This window comes from Oncorhynchus mykiss, chromosome 31 (genome assembly GCF_013265735.2).
Source record: "Oncorhynchus mykiss isolate Arlee chromosome 31, USDA_OmykA_1.1, whole genome shotgun sequence".
In the NCBI taxonomy this organism is placed as follows: domain Eukaryota; kingdom Metazoa; phylum Chordata; class Actinopteri; order Salmoniformes; family Salmonidae; genus Oncorhynchus; species Oncorhynchus mykiss.
The window spans coordinates 34,895,063-34,921,153 of NC_050571.1; the positions used below are offsets into that span (position 1 = coordinate 34,895,063).

The following is a 26,091-nucleotide window of genomic DNA, read 5'->3' on the forward strand; positions in this document are numbered from 1 at the left end:
GACAGACTACGATTTGCAACTGCACATGGGGACAAAGATCATACATTTTGTAGAAATGTCCTCTGGTCCGAGGAAACAAAAATAGAACGGTTTGGCCATAATGACCATCGTTACGTTTGGAGGAAAAAGGGGGAGGCTTGCAAGCCGAAGAACACCATCCCAACGGTGAAGCACGGGGGTGGCAGCATCATGTTGTGGGGGTGCTTTGCTGCAGGAGGGACTGGTGCACTTCACAAAATAGGTGACATCATGAGGAAGGACAATTAAGTGGATATATTGAAGCAACATCTCAAGACATCAGTCAGGAAGTTAAAGCTTGGTCGCAAATGGGTCTTCCAAATGGACAATGACCCAAAGCATACTTACAAAGTTGTGGTAAAATGGCTTAAGGACAACAAAGTCAAGGTATTGGAGTGGCCATCACAAAGCCCTCACCTCAATCCTATATAAAATTTGTGGGCAGTACTGAAAAAGCATGTGCGAGCAAGGAGGCCTACAAACCTGACTCAGTTACACCAGCTCTGTCAGGAGGAATGGGCCAAAATTCACCCAACTTATTGTGGGACGCTTGTGGAAGGCTACCCGAAACGTTTGACCCAAGTTAAACAATTTAAAGGCAATGCTATCAAATACTAATTGAGTGTATGTAAACTTCTGACCCACTGGGAATGTGATTAAAGAAATAAAAGCTCTGACATTTCACATTCTTAAAATATGGTGCTGATCCTAACTCACCTAAAACAGGGAATTTTTACTTGGATTAAATGTCAGGAATTGTGAAAAACTGAGTTCAAATGTATTTGGCTAAGGTGTATGTAAACTTCCGACTTCCGACTTGGGCCATATGACACTGCAGGTCGCAGTTGAATCGCATGTATGAGTTATGCACACTGTTTAGTTTTGTGATCTCATGGACATCATAAGAGAAGTTTGGAGCTAAATCCCACTTCAAGTATTGCAAGTACTTCAGCAGACACAAAATGTCACCCTACATGCACTAAATGGCAAAATGGTTTTGGAAAGAATAGACACTGTGACCCATCCCAGGCTCTGTCCAATTAGGCTTGAGAGAAGGCCATGTTTGAACCATATCTGGAGTGGTCTTTTGTCTGGTCCTAAACCACTGACTTTCAGTGGGGGTTTATCGGGAAGTAAGCCTCATATTTAGCTTCCCCCATCTGCTGTGGCGTGCACAATGAAGCGCTTGTCTGCCGCGGCCTGTGTCCTCTCTCTGTCCCTTTTTTCTTCTTCCTGAAGCCACAGATGTTCCCAGTGCCATCCCATTGAGGCGCCTCCGGACAGACTGGCTCTTCTGTTTGTCAGTGTGTACGTGCATGCTCGTGTGTGCATGCGCTAGTGAACTGTCTCCATGGGAACTCTACAGCCGGCTTTATCAGTGTAATTATTGTACAGACTTGGGGGACTATAGACAGTCAGTCATTGAAAGAGTCATTGTTCTCATTTCTGAGAAGAAATACCTACCTTCCTCTTTCTCCAGCAAGAGCGTCAATCTCATCGAAGAACACAATGGAGGGTGCGACAGCTCTGGCCTTCCTAAACAACTGGTATTGGCATATGCCAACATATATAGAGAGACACACATTAATATATAGTAGACCCCGATTCTGCATATACATTGTACTGTAGAACATGTGTCAAACTTATTCCACGGAGGGCCGAGTGTCCGTGGGTCTTCGCTCCACCCTTGTACTTGACTGATGAATTAAGGTCACTAATTAGTAAGAATCTCCCCTCATCTGGTTGTCTAGGTCTGAATTGAAAGGAAAAACCCAAACCCTGCGGACACTCGGCCCTCTGTGGAATGAGTTTGACACCTCTGCTGTAGAATATTAAATCAATTTATTTTAAATGTAAGAAGTCCACATATTCAGTGTATTGGGTGTACTGTATGACAGACAATGAAAGTTGGCCTGGTACTCACCTCTCTGACAGCTCTCTCAGACTCCCCTACATATTTACTCAGTAACTCTGGACCCTGAAAGAGACAGAGGGAAGTTGGTTCTCCAGTCCAGTGATTCATTATAGGACCAGGAGTGTTCCATACGAGGGAAAACCTTCGACCGTAGTTATACAGTACAACTATTAATATCAATATAAACACTAATGATACACCTAATAACACTGTTTACCTAACTACAAGCTAGCCTCACCACTAATTTCTGACAGGAACACACCAAAACAACAATGAACAAACCACTGAGAAGTTATTAACAGCCCGCCAAGAAATCTTTCAGACATGAAAGGGATAGTTATTTAAGGGATAGAGGGGAAGGGAGGAAAAAAAAAAAGAAAAACAATAATTGAGAAGGAAGGCAAAGAGGACCAAGGAGGTATGGTAAGTAAAGCTGCTGTGGCTACTCTGCACCCTCCATCCGAGGCAGGTAAACATCCCCTCAGGCCGTCAGGACGCACTTCCTTCCCCTGCAATCCACCCTTTTCAACACCTCTGAGCAGGCAGGGACACAACACTTAAACGGCAGCCCTTTTGTCTCCTCAGAACACAACAGCGTTGTGGAGACTGACTCATTTATCCCCAGTTTCTCTGTGGTGGTGTGGCCAGGCCGGGTCTGGGCTTGATAATGTATGAAGTGTGTTTATTTTACCAGCTAAAACAGCACATTTTAAAGTGTCCTTTTATTGCCCGCAGCACAAGATGCACCTGTGTAATGATCATGCTTTTTAAGTTAAATTAAGGTTAAATCAAATAAATAAATACAATCAACTTCTTGATATGTCACACCTGTCAGGTGGATTGGATAGATTATCTTGGCAAAGGAGAATTGCTCACTAACAGGGATGTAAACAAATTTGTGCACAATATTGGAGATAAATAAGGTGTTTGTGCATATGGAAACCAACACTTTACATGTTGTGTTTATATTTTTGTTTAGTGTAGGTACATTTCTATGTAGCTATGTATTAGATAAATGCCTCTATTGGCTCCCGTGTGGCGCAGGGGTCTAAGGCACTGTATCTCAGTGCTAGAGGCGTCACTACAGACCCTGGTTCGATCCTGTATCATAACCGTCCGTGATTGGGAGTCCCATAGGGCGGAGCACAATTGGCCCAGCGTCTTCCAGCTTTGGCCAGGGTAGGCCGTCATTGTAAATAAGAATTTGCTCTTAACTGACTTGCCAAGTTAAATTAAGGTTAAATAAAAAAATAGGTGTGTGGGACAACATGATAATGAAGTGTTAGGGTTTTACTGTACAAGACAGAAGTAGTATAAAGTATAGTAAAGCACAGATAATGTATCAGAGTCAAAGCTACCAACACACTAGGGGAAAGTACGTCATGATTTTGTAATTGTAAAAGTACTAGCCTGGACTTTATTCCCAAACAACATCTACGAGAAAAATAGCCCCTTTTGAGAGACTTTTACAGTCTGTCTTTTCTTGCTAATATAACAGCCTATCCACCATCTTTTACCACTGACCCCCTCTAAATCAGGCTGGCTGACAGCTTCTGTCACGACCCCATTGCACCCGGCAACAGCTTCCAAAATAAGCGCCAATCAACGATTGCTGAGCTGATCAATCAATCTCCATCAAGAGGCCTGTACAGAGCAGGGCGAGGGGTAGGTAGAAGGAAGGTGTAGGGGCGAGTGTTGAATTGGGGTGGAGGGAGAGGGGGGTAGAGAGGATGGGGTGATGATTGAAGAGGACAAAGACAGGGTCGGAGGGGTCAAGTGAGGAGGCCAATAGGTCTGCCTCCAAGGAAGCCAGAGAGTCTGAGGTCCTTGAGAGAATCAGGGACATATCCCTTTGTTTTTTAACTGGGTTAAAGACAAGGGAATGGCTGCTGGTATATGTAAATAGGCATGGCTAAGTATTTCTCCCCAATTTTGTGATTACGATCTTGTCTCATTGCTGCAACTCCCCAAAGGGTTCGGGAGAGGCGAAAGTCGAGTCCAGCGTCCCCCGAAACATGACCTGCCAAGCCGCGCTTCTCAACACGCACTCGCTTAACCTGGAAGCCAGCTGCACCAATGTGTCGGAGGAAACACCGTTGAACTGATGACCGAAGTCAGCTTGCAGGTGCCCGGCCCGCCACAAGGAGTCAGTAGAGCGCGATGAGCCGAGATAAGCCCCCCTCTGCCAAACCCTCGGCCAAACCCAGAAGACGCTGGACCAATTGTGCGCCTCCCTATGGGACTCCCGTTCACAGCCGGTTGTGACACAGCCTGGGATCCAACCCCATTGCCTTAGACCGCTGCGACACTCGGGAGACCCGCAAAGTATTTTTGGGACAACAGAAAAATGTGGTGATAGTGTTACTAGCTATAGTTGTAGCATTAGTTACTTAATGTTGTGGAAACAACAAAGGTCCATGCTAGGTCAGCCATAACTAAAGGAACTGTGCTTAAAGGCGATGCAACTGCAAAACTGATGCATTACAGGGGTGGGATTTATGGTAACTTGTAGGTGTAAAAAGGACACCTCCCTGCCCATACATTGACCATTTGGAGAGAATGCAGGCAACAATCCAATGTTAAATGACCATCACCTTGATGGCGAGAAAGTTGAGTCCGCTCTCATTGGCCAGAGCCTTGGCGATCATGGTCTTGGAGCAGCCTGGGGGCCCGTAGAGGAGCACCCCTTTAGGGGGCTGGATGCCCATGCGGGTGAAGGCCTCAGGGTGCCTGAGGGGCCACTCCACCGCCTGCTTCAGTTTCAGCTTCACCTGCTCCATGCCTCCCACGTCCGACCAGCGAACCTGCAAGGGAAACAGTCAGCAAGGGAAACAGTCAGCAAGGGAAACAGTCAGCAAGGGAGAGAGTATGCAAGGGAGAGAGTCTGCAAGGGAGAGAGTCTGCAAGGGAGACAGTCTGCAAGGGAGACAGTCTGCAAGGGAGACAGTCTGCAAGGGAGACAGTCTGCAAGGGAGACAGTCTGCAAGGGAGACAGTCTGCAAGGGAGACAGTCTGCAAGGGAGACAGTCTGCAAGGGAGACAGTCTGCAAGGGAGACAGTCTGCAAGGGAGACAGTCTGCAAGGGAGACAGTCTGCAAGGGAGACAGTCTGCAAGGGAGACAGTCAAACCATTTGGACAATAATATGTGTTCCTAGATACAGAAGTTTTATAGACAATGGAAAGAGAGATGTCCCTAATGGGCTGTATAGGATGGCAGTTTCAATGGGGATTGGTATCTAGCGGTGTTATGGTAGCTTCAAGAAAACCCAGGTTTGAAAGGATAAAAAGTTTTCCAAGTCAAAAGTAACATCCTTATTATGGCAAGAAAGTTGTGGGTTCTGTGTGCAGTGTTTATTTCTCTCTACAGCTGTAATTAATCAATCACTGAAATACTGTTTGTATTTTTGCTCTGGGCAAATTATTTGGAATAACAGTACAATAACTAGTTGAGATACACAACAGGAAAAGCATTGGGCCAGATCTGGGCGGAGAGTGACAACACAGAGAGTCGGACAGCAGCTGCCACTTTGACGGATGATGGGCAGAGGCGCGCGACCCCAGGGAGATAAAACCGATAAGGAGAGCAGGGGTTGGACAGAGCAATAAGGAGAGCAGGGGTTGGACAGAGCAATAAGGAGAGCAGGGGTTGGACAGAGCAATAAGGAGAGCAGGGGTTGGACAGAGAAATAAGGAGAGCAGGGGTTGGACAGAGCAATAAGGAGAGCAGGGGTTGGACAGAGCAATAAGGAGAGCAGGGGTTGGACAGAGCAATAAGGAGAGCAGGGGTTGGACAGAGCAATAAGGAGAGCAGGGGTTGGACAGAGAAATAAGGAGAGCAGGGGTTGGACAGAGCAATAAGGAGAGCAGGGGTTGGACAGAGCAATAAGGAGAGCAGGGGTTGGACAGAGCAATAAGGAGAGCAGGGGTTGGACAGAGCAATAAGGAGAGCAGGGGTTGGACAGAGCAATAAGGAGAGCAGGGGTTGGACAGAGCAATAAGGAGAGCAGGGGTTGGACAGAGCAATAAGGAGAGCAGGGGTTGGACAGAGCAATAAGGAGAGCAGGGGTTGGACAGAGCAATAAGGAGAGAGCAGGGGTTGGACAGAGCAATAAGCCGCCCTTTCCTCCCCCTTTCATGACATCAGCATGACTTTTCTACTCTCGCTCTCCTTCTCTTTCTCACCATCTCTCTCCTTCCATCTCCACCTCTCTCTCCCTCCCTCCTTTCTCTGCCCGAAGTAACACATCCCAGGCCACCGGCGCCGTCTCCCGGGAACAGAGCACCCAATGGAAACTTGGCGTCCGACCACATACTGTAAATACCACACGTTGAACAATTTATAGATAGATAGAGAGATAGATAGAGAGAGGACGGTGGGTGAGGAGAGAGAGAGCGAGAGATATAGATGGTGAAAGGGAGACTGGAAGAGAGCGTGAAAGGAGAGAGCAAGAGACAAGAGAAAGCGAGAGAAAGAGAGAGGCACAGCTTCCCCTTGCCAGAATCTATGGGGTGTAAATCAATCAGGCAGCTTCAGGTGCCTCTACCCTACCAGGCTAGCAGCAGATGTGCACAGCAAAGATGTATACCCCTTTTCTCCCCCTGAACCTATTTTGTTGTGTTTCTGTTCAAGTTTTCTGCAGACAAAATGAACATGGCACTGGCGTGAATGACAGTAAAAAAAAAAATTTAAAAGCATAATTGCAAGGTGCTTTTGTCACGAACACGGCGGATGTACAATTAGAGGGTGCAGTTTGAGTCACACCTTGCTTCGTTGATTTTACTCCCCCTGCCTCTTTTTCTCTCTCCGAGACCCAGTTATTATCTTTTACTGTTGTTGTCTGAAGTTTACAAGGGGCCTCTTAGGGCCCGGGCTTTGATGGGGTTGCCTGGGATGTGGGAGAGGAGGGCGGGTGCGACAGTAGTTGTGGTGGGTACTTCTCCAGACAAGAACTTGGAGAGGAGAGGAAGTCGAAAAAGGGGAACGGAGCTCTCGGCTGCAGCTGCCAGATCCAAACATTAAAAGGTCCGGTCGGCCTGAGAGAGAGAGGTGTGCTCTGCTCTTGCTCTCGCCAGGCCTGGCTCCACTGAAAGTTTCTTATATAAATGGATTAGAAACAAATGTTTTGCACTCATATGGATATAATCAAGTCGGAGCTCTGCAGCCAACCCTTCAGCTGCAGTGCACTGAGGGAAGGAAAAAAACTCAAGCCCATCTTTTGTTTCCAGGAACTGGCCGCAAGAACTGAATGTCTCGGGGTGAGCTCAGTGCAGAGGAGCATTAGGAGGAAGGAGAACGGACTTTTTTCTATTTTTTTTCCCTCTCTCGCTCTCTGGCAGGAACCGATGTCGACCCGATCTGCTTCCAATTAGTGCTGGAGATGATGTTAGCCTCTTCCTGTCCGTTATGTCTTGCACATGCAAACTCCAAAACATCCTGGAGTCTCACCACTGCCCCCCCCCCCCCCCCCCCCCCCCACACTGAGTGTGTGATTCATCTCCGTTTCAGGGAGGGCAGCAGTATGGCTGTGGGTCATTTCCATCCGACGCTTCCTCGGTTTGAACCCTCGGTGAAAACCGCACATCAACAAAAGTAACTGGGGATCTGAAAGTATCTTCTCCGATGCACAAAATACTTAATGCCTCACTTGATTACTCACCGTACTGTTGACATAACACATTGACTGGTAATCCAATGAGTAATTAAGCGATTTGCGCTCCTGAGAAGATTTGTTGACGTTTCAGAACACGAGACTAGAAAACACTTTCCGTTGTGCCGGTGACATCAGCAGAGCTGTTGTTCCATCTTTGGTGGCACCCGCTAAATCGGATGACAGTTTGTATGCCGACCTCACATGCCGACAATTTTCATGCCGACCTTCAAAAAGGAGTCCAAGGGACTATAATCCAGACATACCTTGGGGACATCGATGGCGACCTCCCTCATGGCACTTGGTTTGACCTCTGACATGGCCCACTGGAGGTCCTGGAGGGTGACTGTCACTGTCCCCATCAATTGGAGGTCTGATGGCTGGGAGCCACTCCCGAGAGCATGCCTTAATGCATGCAGCCCTGTAAAAAAGACCAGATTGATAAACTTATTTGTTAAACGTACAGGTTTTCAAAATGTCTAGGTTTAGTTGACAATTTCCTGTAGGGTGATATTTTGGCGAATAGTGCATGGTGGGTAATAAGAGGTAGAACATTCTGATAAAAGAACATTGTCACGTTAGAGACGCTTTAGAAATGCAAAATTCACACAGGATGGACATTTTGCAAGTCTAAGATGAGTTGATGACGTGTACAGTTACTAGGAGGAAAGATGCCCCAAGCTGCAAAACAAGTCATGTTTTCTAAAAATCAATACTTTGTCATTCAGCAACACGCCATCGTCAAAACGTCAACAATAGGCTAAGCCTCACTTTCCTCCTTTTTTAAAAAACGACAGGCCATACAGTGATGGACAGTTTCCCATAAGTCCTTGGCAGCCGCTCTACGACTCCAAACACACACTTACTTTCACACAGTAGAACTTTCACCTCACCTCTCAGGCTCCTACATGTCGTGATGACGAATCCCTGACGAATGCCTAAATCTCCAAATGAACACTAGTTCCCTTCACTCTTTCAATTCAACAGGGCACATTGGACACGCATAGCCAAGAAGAAAAGCTGCAGAGGAACTGTAATTGACGCGTTGTGTTTGAGATTAACTCTCTCGTGACTAGAGGCGATTCTGTTACCGGCCGAGTATTAAAAAGGACGGTACAAATAACTTAATCTGTGCATTAATATTGGTGTTGGATTTTGAGTTCGTGTTGGGCCTTGCAGAGCAGGGCCACAAAAAGAGTGAGCCACGGAGAGAAATAGGCCCGTGTACAATCAGCATTCCAAGGGGGCCGGGGTGATGATAGCTCATGAATAGGCCACATCGGCGCTGGTGACGGGACAGGGAGCACGCTAGAAGGCGTAACCACAGGAGGAAGCGAGCAAGAATAGGGATTACGGCCTACATCAGTATCACCGACAGGGAAGGATTAGAACAAGGATAAAGCCTTGTTTTCCAAGAGTGTGTCTCTTGGAATACTGTGGCATTAGAATTCTGAATTGAATTTTCTTGAAGATGGTTTCGGAAAAAAATGAGAGAAAAAACTCCTCTCAGGGAGTGTTTAATACAAAGGAGAAATTTTGGCTTCCTGTGGGTTGTGGCATATTTGTCATGTGTAATTTGTCTTAAACAGTCTGTCAAATACATCATACAAAAGGAAATAGATAAATCTCTGAGACTAGATAAACATGTCACGTCTCCAGTCAATAAAAGATAAGTCAAATTATGTGTAAGGATCAAGGGCAAAGAAAACTCTGAATAAGGCTGGTTGAACTCTGTGCAATAGATAGTAGATACAAATATGAACGGGAAAATCCTGAATGAAAAGCTGCTGCTAGGAGTAAATCAGCCTCATTTTTAAAGAACCCTACCGCATGACATTGCAGAAAAACCTGCAGAAAAACCTGCACTCGACTAGAGTAGCCACCGCTCATATCCAGTTGTATAGATTCAAGCCATGCATGTAGGATAACAGGCATTTGATGAACAAATGATACAATGGCTGAGCGCATGATTACCGAAGGCTTCCACCTCTCCTCCGAGCTGGGGCCAGGGACTGGGGTGGGGGGGGGGTGGAGGGGGGTTGGGGCTGTGGGCCAGGGCAGACAAGAGGGGATTTACGATCAGACAAGACTGCATCCTGTTTATATTTTCCAGGATTTGAGAAGACTGAAAAAAGGGACAGAGAAAAAAAAGAAAAGCATAATGTGGAGAGAGAGAGCGAGCGTCCGTGAGCGGATCAGGCCAAGGTCAGTGTGTTCTAGGGTCCTGGGCTCTGCTCTCGCTGTGTCCCGTCTCCTCTCCCCAGAGTCCCCCACCACATCACATCAATCCCGCCTGACCTGGCCCTGCCCGAAGACATGGCCATCTCTTCTCCATTCAAAGCTCCAGGGCTCTTCGACTAGCAGTACAAAAACATCTGCCTCAGCCTGGAGCCTGAGACCATGCACAGGGAGGGGAGGGGGCAAGCATATTTTTCTGGGGAGAGGGGGGAAACGGGGGCTACCACATGTGCTACCAGAGGGACTCTTTACTCCTCCTCCTCTTCTCCACTGCTCAGCCTCCTCATCGCATTAAGAGGGATAGAAGGATGTTCAAATGGTAATGGAGGTTAGGGCTTGGTTCTGGTTCGTCAGGCAACGTCTACTTCAGTGATGGGGGAGAAGAAAATCTATATAGTTAAACATCTGGCCATTATTTTTGATGATATGATCGTATTGTTCTGACAATATCGCAATATTATTTTTGCGCTAGATGGCTGTACCTTCATAGCTTGTTCTCCATCTTCTTTTAAAAACAGGGAAACAATTTGTTTTCAGCACTTTTATTTCCCTGACTGAACAAAACTTGTTTTTCTCGTGACTCTCTCTTGTCCCTCTGCAGCAGACATATGGTGAGCAATATGTTAGGACCATGGAATCCCAATACAAATCACAGTATCGAATCGCATACATACAGAAATCGTGAGAATCACAATACATGTAGCATCGGCAACCAAGTATTGTGATAATATCGTACCGTGAGGTCCCTGGGAATTCCCGGCCCTAGTCTATTTGCCTTTGAAAAAGAAGCCCACTTGACAGTCGGGCGACCGTGACAGCCTTCTTACCTGCTCCAGTGCATCGTAGTAAAAACGATGTTTGGCTGTGGTGCGTTAACTCGGAATTCTAGACAGAATAAGAAAGAAAAGTCTGCGCTCATAAGGCAGAAGAGCTCAAAAAAAAGCCCCCGAAATACTGTCTTCTTGGATTGACAAACGTTTCGTCCAGCTAAAGGATCTTTCTCTAACCAATCGCTGGACACAAAACACTACAGTTGCTGAGGAATTAACCTACAGAACAAAAATTGACCAAATGAAAGTCGGACCAACTCACGACCCATTGTCCGTATGAGCAACTGATGGGTGTCTACACAACCTAAGCAAATGCTTAGTTAGCAAGTACATTCATGAAGCAGATTAATGTAGTATCCAGCTTGGAATCTGGATAGCCCAAAGGCAAAAGGAAATGTAATTCAACAATGCGACTCCAGCATTTCCGCTTCAGGGATGATATCCCCTGGCTAGGCTTGGCTCGATCCGAGCACACATTTGGTTTAGTTATGAAAACATCCGATGCACTGTTAGAAGAGGAAAAAGGAGCGACACAACAAAGTTTAATCTGAACCTTATGTGGATTCTCTTTTTTTCTCACTTGTTCTTTCCCGAATGCTTCACATTTACCAGCAATCTGCGGGAAATTGAGAATGGGGTGCCCCTGGCTTGGGGAGGAAGAGACAAGGTGAAGGCAGGGGACTGTGGGCTGGTAAGAAGAAGGGATGTTCCCAATTATCTGGCACCAAAACAGGCCCTCCCCGACTCGAGGCTCTTCTTCCGGGGCCACGTCCACCAGCCCGGATCTGTAAGGGAATGTGAGCCAAGTACACAGACCAACATATCTAAGACACCGGTGCGTCCTACTATAACTACCTTCAAAAACGACTAGCTTGGATTAATTTGGGCAGTTTACAACTTTGCTACAAAGACAGGCAGAGGACACTGAGGTAACTCTAGTCGCGGTAAAGTAAAAGTTCCCCCTGCCAAATTCATGGGCTTCTTATACAGCTCTATTGTCTTGATATGTCAACAACAACCGTGGGTAGGTCATTTATGGAACTCCATCTGTGGGTGTCCATCTGCACTTCTACAACATGTTCAAAACTTATTTAGACAAGAAAAACCCCTCCGTAACACCTTCACCCCCCCTGTCCCGTCCCGGGGCACTTGTCAGCAGAGCTGTGTGGGTCGGGCGACGTTGTCCTCAAATTAATTGTGAAATACTTTTGGCTCTACACCATAAAAAAAAAAACTGGAACGTTTTCATTACTCTGAGGGGCTTCCGGAACGCTCTTTGCACCTGTATTTACAATACCCAACATCTGTTCCAGCACTGAAAGACTGCAATAATATGTGCTCTTAAACACACACACTGGGGAAAGGGAGGGAAGGAGCGCGCAAGCTGCCATTAATAAAGGTAAGGACCGAGGATAAATAGTACAAGGCGAACATTTCCGGATTTTATAAACAGAGCCGGCAAATAAACGTCACATACTGATCTGGCAATATTTATGTAGCCTGTCCTAAAATTCCAAAAGTGCCTTTAAAAGGACTGTGGAGTCGGGAAAAGTGCTTTATATGGAAGGCTTCCTCTGTAAACACACATCAAGCATTTACCACTGTTGATCTCATTCATGTCTCTGCAGCAAGATTTATGTCAAACAATACTCGCCTCATTTTTCCCTGACATTTCTTTCCACTCATACTTGTGCAATAAAATAAATCGGCATTCCAAAAACTAAATCAAATCAAAGTTTAAGGTTTGGGCTCCCGAGTGGTGTAGTGGTCTAAGGCACTGCATCTCAGTGCTAGAGACATCACTACAGACACCCTGGTTTGATTCCAGGCTGTATCACAACCGGCTGTGATTGGGAGTCCCATAGGGCAACGCAAAATTTGCCCAGCATCGTCCGGGTTTGGCCAGTGTAGGCCGTCACTGTAAATAAGAATTTGTTCTTAACTTTAACTAGCAAAGTCAGAAACCAGAATATATAAATAAATACATACATACACATACAGTGCCTTCAGAAAGTATTCAGACTCTTTGACTTTTTGCATATTTTGTTATGTTACAGCCTTATTCTAAAATTGATTCAAATGTTTTTTTCTCCTCATCAATCTACACAAATTCCCCCACAATGACAAAGCAAAAACAGGTTACCCCACAATGACAAAGCAAAAACAGGTTTTAGAATTGTTTTGCTAATTTAGATATTTTTTAACTGAAATATCACATTTCCATAAGTATTCAGACCCTTTACTCAGTACTTGTTGAAGCACCTTTGGCAGCGATAACAGCATTGAGTCTTCTTAAGTATGACATTATAAGCTTGGCAAACCTGTATATAGGGAGTTTCTCCCAATCTTCAATGCAGATCCTCTCAAGCTCTGTCAGGTTGGATGGGGAGAGTTGCTGCACAGCCATTTTCAGGTCTCTCCAGAGATGTTCGATCGGAGTCCGGGCTCTGGCTGGGCCACTCAAGGACATTCACAGACTTGTCCGAAGCCACTCCTGCCCTGTCTGTGTGCTTAAGGTCATTGTCCTGTTGGAAGGTGAACCTTCGCCCCAGTCCGAGGTCCTGAGCACTCTGGAGCAGGTTTTCATCAAGGATCACTCTGTACTTTGCTCCGTTCATCTTTGCCTCGATCCTGACTAGTCTCCCAGTCCTGCTGAAAAATATCTGCACAGCATGATGCTGCCACCACCATGATTCACGGTAGGGATGGTGCCAGGTTTCCAGCCCTATTTGGTAAAAGACCATATTATGGCAAGAACAGCTCAAATAAGCAAAGAGAAACGACAGTCCATCACTACTTTAAAGACATGAAGGTCAGTGAATCCAGAACATTTTAAGAACTTTGAGTGCAGTTGCAAAACTGATCAAGCGCTATGCTGAAACTGGCTCTCATGAGGACCGACACAGGAAAGGAAGCCCCAGAGTTACCTCTGCTGCAGAGGATAAGTTCATTAGAGTAAACTGCACCTCCAAATGCAGCCCAAATAAATGCTTCCCAGAACAAGTAACGGACATATCTCAACATCAACTGTTGAGAGGAGACTCCGTGAATCAGGCCTTCATGGTCAAATTGCTGCAAAGAAACCACTACTAAAGGACACCCATGAGAAGAAGAGATTTGCTTGGGTGAAGAAACGCGAGCAATGAACATTAGACCGGTGGAAATCTGTCCTTTGGTATGATGAGTCCAAATTTGAGATTTTTGGTTCGAACCATCGTGTCTTTGTGAGACGCAGAGTAGGTGAACAGATGATCTCCACATGTGTGGTTCCCACCGTGAAGCATGGAGGAGGAGGTGTGATAGTGTGGAGGTGCTTTGCTGCTGACGCTGTCTGTGATTTATTTAGAATTCAAGGCACACTTAACCAGCATGGTTCCCACCGCATTCTGCAGCGATACGCCATCCCATCTGGTTTGAGATCAGTGCGATTATCATTTGTTTTTTAACAGGACAATGACCCAAAACACAGCTCCAGGCTGTGTAAGGGCATTTGACCAAGAAGGAGAGTGATGGAGTGCTGCATCAGATGACCTTGGCCTCCACAACCCCCCGACTTCAACCCAATTGAGATGGTTTGGGATGAGTTGGACCGCAGAATGAAGGAAAAGCAGCCAACAAGAGCTCAGCATGTGGGAACTCATTCAAGAAGGTTGGAAAAACATTCCAGGCGAAGCTGGTTGAGAGAATGCCAAGAGTGTGAAAAGCTGTCAAGGCAAAGGGTGGCTACTATGAGGAATCTAAAATGTGTTTAACACCTTTTGGTTACTACATGATTCTATATTTGTTATATCATTGTTTTGATGTCTTCACTAATATTCTACAATGTTGACAATTGTAAAAAGAAAAGAAAAATCCTTGAATGAGTAGGTGTGTCCAAACATTTGAATGGTACTGTATGTATGTATGAACAGTTGAAGTTGGAAGTTTCCATACACCGTAGCCAAATACATTTCAATTCAGTTTTTGACAATTCCTGACATTTAATCCTAGTAAATATTCCGTTTTAGGTCAGTTTAATCATTTTATTTTAAGAATGTGAAATGTCAGAATAATAGTAGAGGGAATGGTTTATTTCAGCTTTTATTTCTTTCATCACATTCACATACCGAATTAGTATTCGGTAGCATTGCCTTTAAAATTGTTTAACTTGGTTGGGTCAAACGTTTTGGGTAGCCTTCCAGAAGCTTCCCACAATAAGTTGGGTGAATTTTGGCCAATTCCTCCTGACAAAGCTGGTGTAACTGAGTCAGGTTTGTAGGCCTCCTTGCTCGCACACACTTTTTACGTTCTGCCCACACATTTTCTAAAGGATTGAGGTCAGGGCTTTGTGAAGCACACTCCAATACCTTGACTTTGTTGTCCTTGCCATTTTGCCACAACTTGAAATATGCTTGGAGTCATTGTCCATTTGGAAGACCCATTTGCGACCAAGCTTTATCTTCCTGACTGATGTCTTGAGATGTTGCTTCAATATATCCACATAATGTTCCTTCCTCATGTTGCCATCTATTTTGTGAAGTGCACCAGTCCCTCCTGCAACAAAGCAGCCCCACAACATGATGCTGCCACCCCCGTGCTTCACGGTTGGGATGGTGTTCTTCTGCTTGCAAGCCCCCCCTTTTTCCTCCAAACATAACGATGGTCATTATGGCCAAACAGTTGTATTTTTGTTTCATCAGACCAGAGGACATTTCTCCAAAAAGTACCATCTTTGTCCCCATGTGCAGTTGCAAACCATAGTCTGGCTTTTTTATGGCGGTTTTGGAGCAGTGGCTTCGTCCTTGCTGAGCGGCCTTTCAGGATATGTCGATATAGGACTAGTTTTACTGTGGATATAGATACCTTTGTACCTGCTTCCTCCAGCATCTTCACAGTGTCCTTGGGGAACTTTAAACTTTTGGGGAGGGGGGGGGTGTGCTCTCTCTGCTCTCCTGTAATCCACAATCAGCTTTGTCGTTTCGTTGACATTGAGGAAGAGGTTATTTTCACTCCGCTAGGGCTCTCACCTCCTCCCTGTAGGCAGTTGGCCTACCCCTATTGTGTTATCAGCAAACTTGATGATTGAGTTGGAGATATGCATGGACATGCAGTCATTGGTGAACAGGGAGTACAGGATGGGACTGAGCCCGCACCCCTGTGGGAAAGGGGGATACTTAACTGAAATGTGTCTTCCGCATTTAACCCAACCCCTCTGAATCGGAGAGGTGTGGGGAGCTGCCTTAATCGACATCCACATCTTTGGCACCCGGGGAACAGTGGGTTAACTGCCTTGCTCAGGGGCAGAATGACAGATTTTTACCTTGTCAGCCCGGGGATTCGATCCAGCAACGATTCGGTTACTGGCCCAACGCTCTAACCACTAGGTGGCCCTGTGTTGAGGATCATAGGGGCGGAGGTGTTGATGTCGTCTCCTCAGCAAGTCCAGTACCCAGTTGCACATGAAGGCGTTCAGACCCAGGGCCCATGAGCTTAGTGATGAGCTTGGAGGGCACTACTGTATTGAAAACTGAGCTGTAGTCGATGAACAGCATTCCTACATCGGTATTTCTCTTGTCCAGGTGGGATAAGGCAGTGTGCAGTATAATGGCCATTGCGTCATCCGTGGATCTGTTGGGGTGATATGTGAATTGTAGTGGGTCTAATGTGTCGGGAAAGATGGAGGTGATATGATCAATAACTAGCCTCTCAAAGCACTTTATGATGACAAAAGTGAGTGCTAGTCATTTCATTAGTTAACTTCACTTTCCTGGGTAAAGGAACAATGACGGACATCTTGAAGCAAGTGGGGACAGACTGGGATATGGAAAGATTGATTATGTCAGTAAACACTCCAGCCAGCTGGTCTGCATATGCTCTGATGATGCGGCTTGGGATGCCATCTGGGCCGGGCAGCCTTGCAAGGGTTAACACACTTAAATGACTTACTCATGTCAGCCATGGAGAACGAGAGCCCACAGTCCTCATGACAGTCGGCGGCTCAATGTTGTTTTACTCGAAGTGGGTGAAGGTGTTTAGATCCTCCAGGAGTGAGGCATCGGTGACCGCGACGTGGCTGGCTTTCCCTTTGTAATTTGTGATTATCTGGCGTCTCTGCCACATACATCTTGTGTCTGAGCCGTTGAATTGCTACTCCACTTTGTTCCTGTATTGTCGTTTGACCTCTGATTGCCTTATGGAGGTCGTAGCTGGTATGTTTGTAAACCTCCATGGTCCCAGTCACCTTGCCATGGTTAAATGTGGTGGTTTGTGCTTTCTGTTTAGCGCGAATGCTGCCATCTATCCACGTCTTTTGGTTTGGATAAGTTCTAATCGTCACAGTGGGAACAACATCCACTATGCACTTCCTGATGAACCCAGTCAACGAGTCAGTGTATACATCGATACTATTCTGAGAGGCGACCCGGAACAGTTCCCAGTCCGCTTAATCAAAACAGCCTTGAAGCATAGATTCCGATTGGTCAGACCAACATTGAACAGTCCTTGCCACGGGAGCGTCCTGTTTAAGATTTTGCCTATAGGGGGGAGGAGCAGAATGGAGGCAGGGGATGGCCTTGTAGCCATCCCGGAAAGGAGAGTAGCAATGAACCAGGGTCTGTGTTGCGCGTGTAAAACAGGAGATGTGTTGCTAGAATTTCGGTAGCTTTTCCCTCAGATTTCCGGGAGGTAATACGGTCGGCATTTGATAGTGAGGTATTCCAGATCGGGAGAACAAAAAGACTTGAATTCCAAAATGTAACCACAATCACACCATAAGTTGTTAACCATGAAACAAACCCCGCCGCCTTTCTTATTTCCATAGAGTTATTTTTTCCTGTCCGTGTGATGGATGGAGAGCCCCGCTGGGTGAATGGACAGGGACAATATATCCAGAGAAAGCTATGATTCTGTAATACTATGTTACAGTCCCCGATGTCTCTCTGGAAGGAGATCCTCGCCCTGAGCTCGTCTACTTTATTGTCCAGGGACTGAGGGTTAGCAAATACTATACTCTGAAGCGATGGATGGTATGAACACCGCCCAAGTTTAACTAGGGCCCTACTCCTACATCTTATCCAGCATTTGCGTTTCGGTGCAGCCCCCGGAATGAATAGAGCTGCCTCGGAAGTTCAAACAAAGGATCCAGGTCAGGGAAGCCTAATTTCTGCTTGAATTTCTGGTGAGTGACCGCCAATCTAATATCCAAAAGTTACTTACGTCTGTAAGAAATGTAAGAAATAACAATGAAAAAAACGAAATACTACAAAGCTGGCTACGAGCTAAAACCAGGGTGTCCTTGTCTGTTGTACGCCATCTCTCTTTGGTCAGGTTCAAATGAACTACCTCCAAAGAATGAATTCCAAAGTTTAGAACTAAAAGGTCCACAGTTACAAAAATAATACTCATAGCACATCAAATCTACAGTGGATTCGGAAAGTATTCAGACCCCTTCCCTTTTTCCACATTTTGTTATGTTACAGCCTTATTCCAAAATTGATTAAATTGAGGCATCAACCAAGCTAGCTAGTCATACATGAAGCTTAACACACAATGTAACTATTTTTTGGAAGAAAAAAAAATGCATACAAGGCAAAAAAATATATCTTAAAAACCAACATTTTAAGAACAGTACAGGCTTCTATTCTCCTTCATTTTCCAAAGGGCTTCCCCTGTTTTAGAAGGCTTTGTAAATAGTTGGTCCGGAAGTGGCACACAGCAATTTACACTGTTTAGACTCAGGAAATGATTCATCTGCCACCACTAGGATCAGTTCACCATCATAACGACAACATAAAGACGCCTAAAAACCCTGGGAGAGAAAGCATGCCGGGACAGGCCGACAGGACTCCATTCAAAACAGTGAAAAACACCTAGGGTTGATCACAGATGGGGACAACAGAGAAAATATTTGTAGAAACTTACATTAAAATCAATAGGTCTACAACAGGCTACCTTTGTAATTTAATTCTTAAAACATCTATAATAAATCACTGTGTGTTTATTTCATTAATACAAAAATAACTCCAAAGTATATTTGTAATCACCCTTGAAATGCTCAGTCTGATCAAGTGGGCGTGAGGAAATACATTTTCAGGTACAGTGCCTTGCGAAAGTATTCGGCCCCCTTGAACTTTGCGACCTTTTGCCACATTTCAGGCTTCAAACATAAAGATATAAAACTGTATTTTTTTGTGAAGAATCAACAACAAGTGGGACACAATCATGAAGTGGAACGACATTTATTGGATATTTCAAACTTTTTTAAATCAAAAACTGAAAAATTGGGCGTACAGTTTTATATCTTTATGTTTGAAGCCTGAAATGTGGCAAAAGGTCGCAAAGTTCAAGGGGGCTGAATACGTTCGCAAGGCACTGTATTTAAATACACAGCCCTGATTGGATGACAGGATGGTCAAGACCTCACCCCCTTACCTAGATGAACAGCCATTGATCTATTATAATCAGATCACATTGTGATGTCATGATGTGGGCCCAAAATCCACCCCACCCGAACAGGCTGAAATTCCAAGCAATTAAAAAAAATTATTAAAAAAAACAGCCTTTACACAAAAAGGGCATTATCATCATGTTGAGTGTTAAATTGACCTTATAGTGTGAAAAAAAAACACCCTTTTAAATGACTATACACAATTAACTCTTCACCATAATTGATTTCTCCCTTTACGCGTTTTTAAAACCTGTTAAACTCTGAGCTAAGGGTACCCCCAGAAAAATATATTGTCAGAAAATAAAAAGTGACATATCATTTGAAAGCTACAGCCCTTGTCGTTATGGAAATGTAACTCAAACCCAACTGCTCACAATGTCATAAGAATCCTGCCCCCCCCCCCGCCCCCATAAAGGCCATAAATCATGCACTATGGTCATATTCATGGAGCATGCAATATAGGTAAACATTTAGTATGCAATGGGAATTGTCCCCCACCGCTATGGGACACCTTCTTTAACCATGTCCAAAGGGCAATTACAGGTGCACACAGTGGAATTTCACGAGCAAATGCCACACATTCGACCATCCTATGACAGGAAAACCTTTTAAAATTAAAGATATCATAGCATAGTCTACCTATTGAAATACACTTGTGGCCTGGCCTATGTGGTTAAGACACGCCGGGCACTCAATAAACACATATCCGAACATAGGAGTAGAATCAGATACCAAGACCCCAAAAGTCCAGTCGCTATGCACTTTATGACAGCCAGACACAATGTTGCCTCATTAAAGTACATGGGTATCGAGTATATCAAAGACCTGAGGCGAAGGGGGGACATCGATAGACTTGCATTGCAAAGAGAATAATGTATAGACTGCTCTAATTGCCGTTTCTCTTATGTCTATAAATATGGGTGTAGTACACTCCCGGTGAAATGACCTGGCGAAGATCCTTGCAGGATGGAAACGTTGTTTGTATATTCATGAAAGTATGTGGTTGATACTGACTTTTTTTCGCCACCCCACTTAAAGGATGTGGGTTTGATCACACTTGACTGCAAGGACTGATCTTCCATGATATCAAAACATTTTAACCATGTTAAGGCTTTACGGTGTTTGTTTACATTTAATTTGTTTAGAAACATTGGAGTAGAACAAGCTTATATTTTGGGTTCCGATGGGGTACGACAGTTGACCTAAGGTCATGAGGCATTTATACATTATATCCTTCAAGACACAATGGGACATATCAGAATTGATGTAGCAACTGCTGATTGCCGCGTTAAATTAGACAAAAACATATTAAACTCGATGCACACAAAAATAACTCACTTCCCTATTCACATCTGCTTTTCTTGCTAACCTAACACAGAAGCACACAAATGTGCAGACGTCCGTCTTGGCCTTGTCATCTTTCCCTTTGTCTACAGAGTGTCCGTCTCAGGTGAGAAAAAGAAAGAATTTTAAAAAAGGAAAAAGAGGGAGAGCGAGAGAGACAGAGAGAGAGAGAGACCAGGATAAGCTACAAATAGCCTTCTGCAGCCGGGTCTGGTCTAGCCTACAGCAAGCAGGGCACCATTGTACTGCTGGGGACTGGGGGAAGGATGTCAGAAGCCCCTGACCCTGTCCTGGGGTGAGAAGGGAAAAGCGGGGGGTGGGGGAAGCTGGTCGTGGGGTCGATCCGTTCGTGTGCATGACACCCTCACTGCCCTTCTATTTACAGGAAGAGACGATGCAGCGAGCCACGTTCCCCCTCGCAGGTCATTGTTACCTGAAGAGGACTGGGAATTGGGGGAAACAACTGGGGTTCCTTGAGAAGTTTTCATGACCGTATGTTGTTGTCGCAGACGGCAACAGAGGAAAAAACACACATCAACCTTGTGGTGCTGGACAGGGTCTATTAGAGTTGACTGTCCCTTAACTCAAACATAAAAACACACACACACACACACACACAGAGTGGACACTGGAGAAAAATGTGGAATGGGTTGAAATGGGTTTATGTGACCGATACTGTATCTGAACTACCATTATGTATGGATCCATAGCATTGATAACCTTGATACGGTCGGATAGAGAGATCCAATCTTCTCTGGAGACAGTTAGTTTTTCCTGTGGTGCACATGTGAGGTTCTGTGTTTGTCTAGTGCTTTGGGTTTCAGCATCGGAGAGAGAGGGGGGGAATCTTCCCTCCAGGGGATTTCTCTGAAAACACTGCCAGTCACGTCTGGCCTCTGCGGACAGTAAATCACTCTCTTCACCAGAGCGCTTCCGTGAGCCGAAGTAGTAGCCCTCCTCAACTGGAAATGCAATACGCCACGTCCCCGAGACCACCCAAGAGGCTCTGAGGGTCACACACACACCACACACACACACACACACACAATAACACACACACAACAGGGCCTCTTAACCGTCGGCCACAGAATCACCCCAACATCCTGTTATCCTGACACTGTTTACCGGCTAGGGGGATTGGGTTGCAGGGTTAAAGCTATGTGGGCTATGAGGAATTTCACAACAAGTTTGTTTTTTACTTTAAAAAGAGTTTTCTCAATGGGATCCACAAGCCAAAGTAAAAGCCCACATCCTTAGGTCAGGAGAGTCTCAGAGGGTTGGTGTGGTGAGCCACTCAGTTTCAGATAATGAGAAGCTACAATACGGTGGTGAGAAAAATGGCTTTTTCATAGCGTAACCAGCTAAATGGTGATAGCTACATTGGTGGACATTAGTATAACGAATAAACGGTATCATATACCAATCCCTCACCTCAATTCTTAGGCCTCCCATTGGCTATAGTGGGCTAGGCCGTTGCTCCTGGATTGGGCCAAGCATACAGAAACATCACATAGCCTTTGCTTGCGGTTAGCCTAGCGTTACTTGCCTGCCTCCTTGCAGACGGCGGCCAGGTCTGCCCCGACATATCCATGAGCGCCGTCCGCTAGCTGGGTTACCTCGTCGGGGGTCAGCCTACAGGGCACAGAGGTCAGCAGCTTCCGTAGGATGTCCGCACGCTCCGCCGCGCTTGGTACGCCCACCTGTAACCGTACATTAGTTTAGCGAGTTTATAGTGCATCGGCTAGCTAATCCTGATTGAAATACAAGGAAGTGTTGTTAAGCAAGAGCAATTACGACCACTAACAGCCAGCTTGCGTAGTAACAAAAATGGAGGTTGGGTTTCTCTGTCAACAGATGCTTCAATGGTGTCAGACTACTGATGAAGCGGATTCTGCTTTCAGAGGCCAAGTTAACCTCCCATTTCATGTAAGAAAGTCATGACCATCAAGCTTTTACGGAAAGAGGATCATTTTGTACATGTATTAAGCTGCGAGTTTGACCAATTCCAGTCCCCGTGCTTAGGGGGTGCAGGGTCCTCCCCGGGAATATTTTTACGTAGAAGGATGGAGAAGTTCAATTCTGGTGAATGAAAACTTCTACTCCAAAATGTATGAAAATAAAATCATGCTGATACCATCTAAAATATAACTTCCACCTCCAGAAATGGACACAATAACATATTGGACCATGCATATAGCCTAGCCTATGCATGGTCTATATTATCAGATGTGCTATTTAGCAATAAGCATTATCACCTGTAGCCTAACTGTAGATATAAATACATGGGCTGAAGCATGGGGTTTTTCCATCTGCATTTACCCCATTGGACACAACATCCTGATTGTTATTATTTACTAAAATAATATATACTTTTTTTTGTTTCTATTGCAAAGTAAGTCATTGCCCCTTTAAGAGCTCTGTTGTGCAGCTGCACAAAACTGCATTTGTAAAACGATGCCACGTGTGCAATTGAAGGAGTAGAGAAATAAACATGGTATCAATGGAAAACTGGGATCCCCCTCTTTTTTAACAGAGGCCAAAACTTATTTCAAAATACATTTGCCAAAACTGTTTAAAAGTGTTTCCCCCGCGATTGCATTAAGAATTGTTGTGCATTGACTGCTTGTCAGAATACATGCTTGGCTCTCCCAACTTGAATGCGCCTCGAGAGGAATATTACGCTCTCGTAGTGATTCTACAATGATCTCAAAAACAACCTCACCAGAATCCATATGACAGAAATATGTCGCAGTGACTGAGAACTTTGACCCCTGCATAACCTCTTCACTCTGGCTAAGCTGAATTACCCACCTCCAGTTCCTTGTCGAAGCGTCCGGGCCGGCGGAGGGCCGGGTCCAGGGCGTGGGGCCGGTTGGTGGCCCCTAGGACCAGCAGTTGGCCTGAGTGGCCCTCCTGGAGGAAGAGACAAACCAGGTCAGGGAATAAATAATAATATAGATTGATAATCAATAAACGAGGCGTTTGAATGTAAGAGAGGGATTGGAACAGTAGGTGTAATAAATCATTAATCATAGCCCTAACCGATGACACCGGCACTAAAGGTTCATCAAACATGAACAACATTTTCAGACTGTAAATGTGTCTAAGGCTTAATAACTTACTAGTTTACATCTTCTGAAACCATCAGGCATTCTCTGGCAATGCAACATTTACACTTTAACAGAGCTCCTTGTGCTATATGCGAAAATGAACGTCCCTGGCTAGTTTACACGCTGCTGTGTTTTCCGAGGGTGGTCCGGCTGAGAGAGGAAAAATGATTCCATTTCCACCTTCCCCACTGACCTCCCTCCAATACCACAGGGCTATCAGGGGGGCCAAAACACAAATAAATTACAGTGAGAGAGGAATTCCGTGTGGGTGCAGGAAGTGCTTTCTCCACATTCCACAGCAGCAGGCCCATGGTGGTTGGATTATACAACAAGCCTTAGCATTGGTCTGGAAAACAGACAGCAGGAGGGAGAGCAGCTGCTTCAGTGCACCATCTGCACCATGGAGCTGGGCTGGGGAGATGAAGATGTACTTGGCGATAACGTGATGCTAATTTGGCACGTCATGGAGACCGGCGGTGATGGGTTTCCCAGGCTCCCTGTGTTCTCTAAGGGGGAGGAGGGCGGCTGTCGAGCCATCTCTGATCGTAGGCCTGAGCTCTCTTTTTCTCATTAGCCTGATTCGCTGACAGAACACTCAAGATTCAGCAGACACTCAGGAGATACAGACAGAGAGAGAATGTCTGAAGGATGTCCAGGAGAGAGCGGGATGTGTTGGATGTCAGTCTGCACTTCCAAGGTTAATGTGTTTATAAAATAAAAGTATCACTGTCGAGATTGTGTGTATACTCTGTAATTGCACTCACTGAACCAATCCCATCCATGAGAGTGAGGAGGGAGGCCACAACGCGCTTCTCCACCTCGTTCTGAGCCCCCTCTCGCTTGGGACACAGCGCATCCAACTCATCGATGAAAATGATTGCAGGTTGCCTGTGTAAACAATGCAAAGCCTTAGTTGTTGAACACTTCTTAGAATACTCTACTTTTTGTGTAGTGAAATGTATGTTGATGATAGGATTTAGAAAAACACATAGAAAAAGGGCACAAATACGGGACACTTGTTTTCATTATTTACCTTTGAGAGGCTTCTGTGAATATCTGTCTCAGTCTGGCCTCTGTTTCTCCATAAAACCTGTAAAGACAGGTTGAACACAAAATTAAACAAAGGTAATTTGGTTTGGCTGTATGAGCATCACTAACCCTCAATATATGATATTGAACTTATACTTGGTACCCAACCACATTTCATTAGGTAGGAATAATGTGACCATACTTGCTCATGATTTCTGGACCGTTGATTACAGTCATGTGTGCACCGACCTCATTGGCTATGGCTCGTCCAATCATAGTCTTTCCTGTTCCTGGGGGGCCATAAAGGAGAACTCCCCTAGGAGGTGTGATTCCTGTATCATCAAAAGCACAAAAATGCATAAAATCAGAGTTGAGTTTTCATGAATTTGAGCTACAGCAAATTGTTTTTAATTAAGAATTTTCCAATTCAACTCGGTACAGAGTGCCACCTTGAAATGAATAACATATCTGCGTACCGTAATTGGAGAAGAGCTCTGGGTGTTTGAGAGGCAGTTCAATGGTCTCTCGGATGACGTTCAACTGGCTGCTGAGGCCCCCAATCATACTATATGTGACCTTTGACCTCTGGGCTGCTGTATCCTCCATCTGCTCCTCTTGAGCCTCTTTGTATCTGTCTCTGAACTTCACTTTAGTGGAAAAGGAGAGGCAGTAGAAGGTGTCAGTGCTCAGAGCTCCACCAGGGGGAGTAGTCAAGTGTTTGTCTGTGTTGGTCTGCTCTGGGCTGAGGGCACTCCTATCCATCTCCAGACTGAGGCTGCCCTCCTTGGGCTCAGTGGAAGTCTGTGGGTTGCAGGGGGGAGTTGGGGGGACACATGGCACACAAAAGGGCCTGCAGGGGGTACTGGCTGCAGGACCAGGCTCCCCCGGATCCCCGGCCTGCTCCTCTATGGTCAGGAAGCTGAGCTGCAGAGACAGGTCCATGGAGGTGGAGCCCAGGTCGGAGGTAAAGCGCAGTGCGGAGCTCATCAGAGAGGTGTCCTCCGGGTCAGGCTCCAGTCCCGGGGAAGGCGGGGGTCTCTCTAGGGAGAGGCCGTCCACCCCTTTCACCTGCTCCACCCGCAGACTGCACGCTCGCCCAAAGTACGTCAGGGATAGGGAGTTTCCAGGGAGTGGGATCTTTCCATCTAAAATATAACCATTTGGACACTTACTATTAAGGTAATGCAATGCAAAGTTTTACATTGAAAAGTTGCATATCCCTCCTATATTTTTTTATTTTACCTTTATTTAACTAGGCAAGTCAGTTAAGAACAAATTCTTATTTTCAATAACGGCCTGGGAACAGTGGATTAACTGCCTGTTCAGGGGCAGAACGACAGATTTGCACCTTGTCAGCTCGGGGATTTGAACTTGCAACCTTCCGGTTACTAGTCCAACGCTCTAACCAATAGGCTACCCTGCAGCAGCCCCATGAAAAATAAACTGGCTTACCCAAAGATCGGAGGAAGAAGTTACTGAATTCCTCCGAATTGAGCGCATCATCCTTTAGTCTGCATTGATAAATGAAAAGCA

General features: G+C 45.5%; 1 protein-coding gene across 1 annotated transcript in view; it reads right to left on the bottom strand.

Moving 5' to 3' along the window:
• spata5 (spermatogenesis associated 5) overlaps positions 1–26,091 on the bottom strand; it is a 127,065-nt gene that overhangs the window by 98,621 nt on the left and 2,353 nt on the right. Inside the window, exons 4-14 of the mRNA XM_021584047.2 lie at positions 26,011–26,069; positions 25,035–25,703; positions 24,761–24,890; positions 24,563–24,619; positions 24,294–24,417; positions 23,231–23,332; positions 21,966–22,119; positions 7,849–8,003; positions 4,528–4,737; positions 1,943–1,996; positions 1,483–1,562 (exon numbers count right to left, since the gene is read on the bottom strand). Coding sequence (XP_021439722.1) covers positions 1,483–1,562; positions 1,943–1,996; positions 4,528–4,737; positions 7,849–8,003; positions 21,966–22,119; positions 23,231–23,332; positions 24,294–24,417; positions 24,563–24,619; positions 24,761–24,890; positions 25,035–25,703; positions 26,011–26,069 — 1,794 coding nt within the window. The remainder of the gene's footprint in view (positions 1–1,482; positions 1,563–1,942; positions 1,997–4,527; positions 4,738–7,848; positions 8,004–21,965; positions 22,120–23,230; positions 23,333–24,293; positions 24,418–24,562; positions 24,620–24,760; positions 24,891–25,034; positions 25,704–26,010; positions 26,070–26,091) is intronic.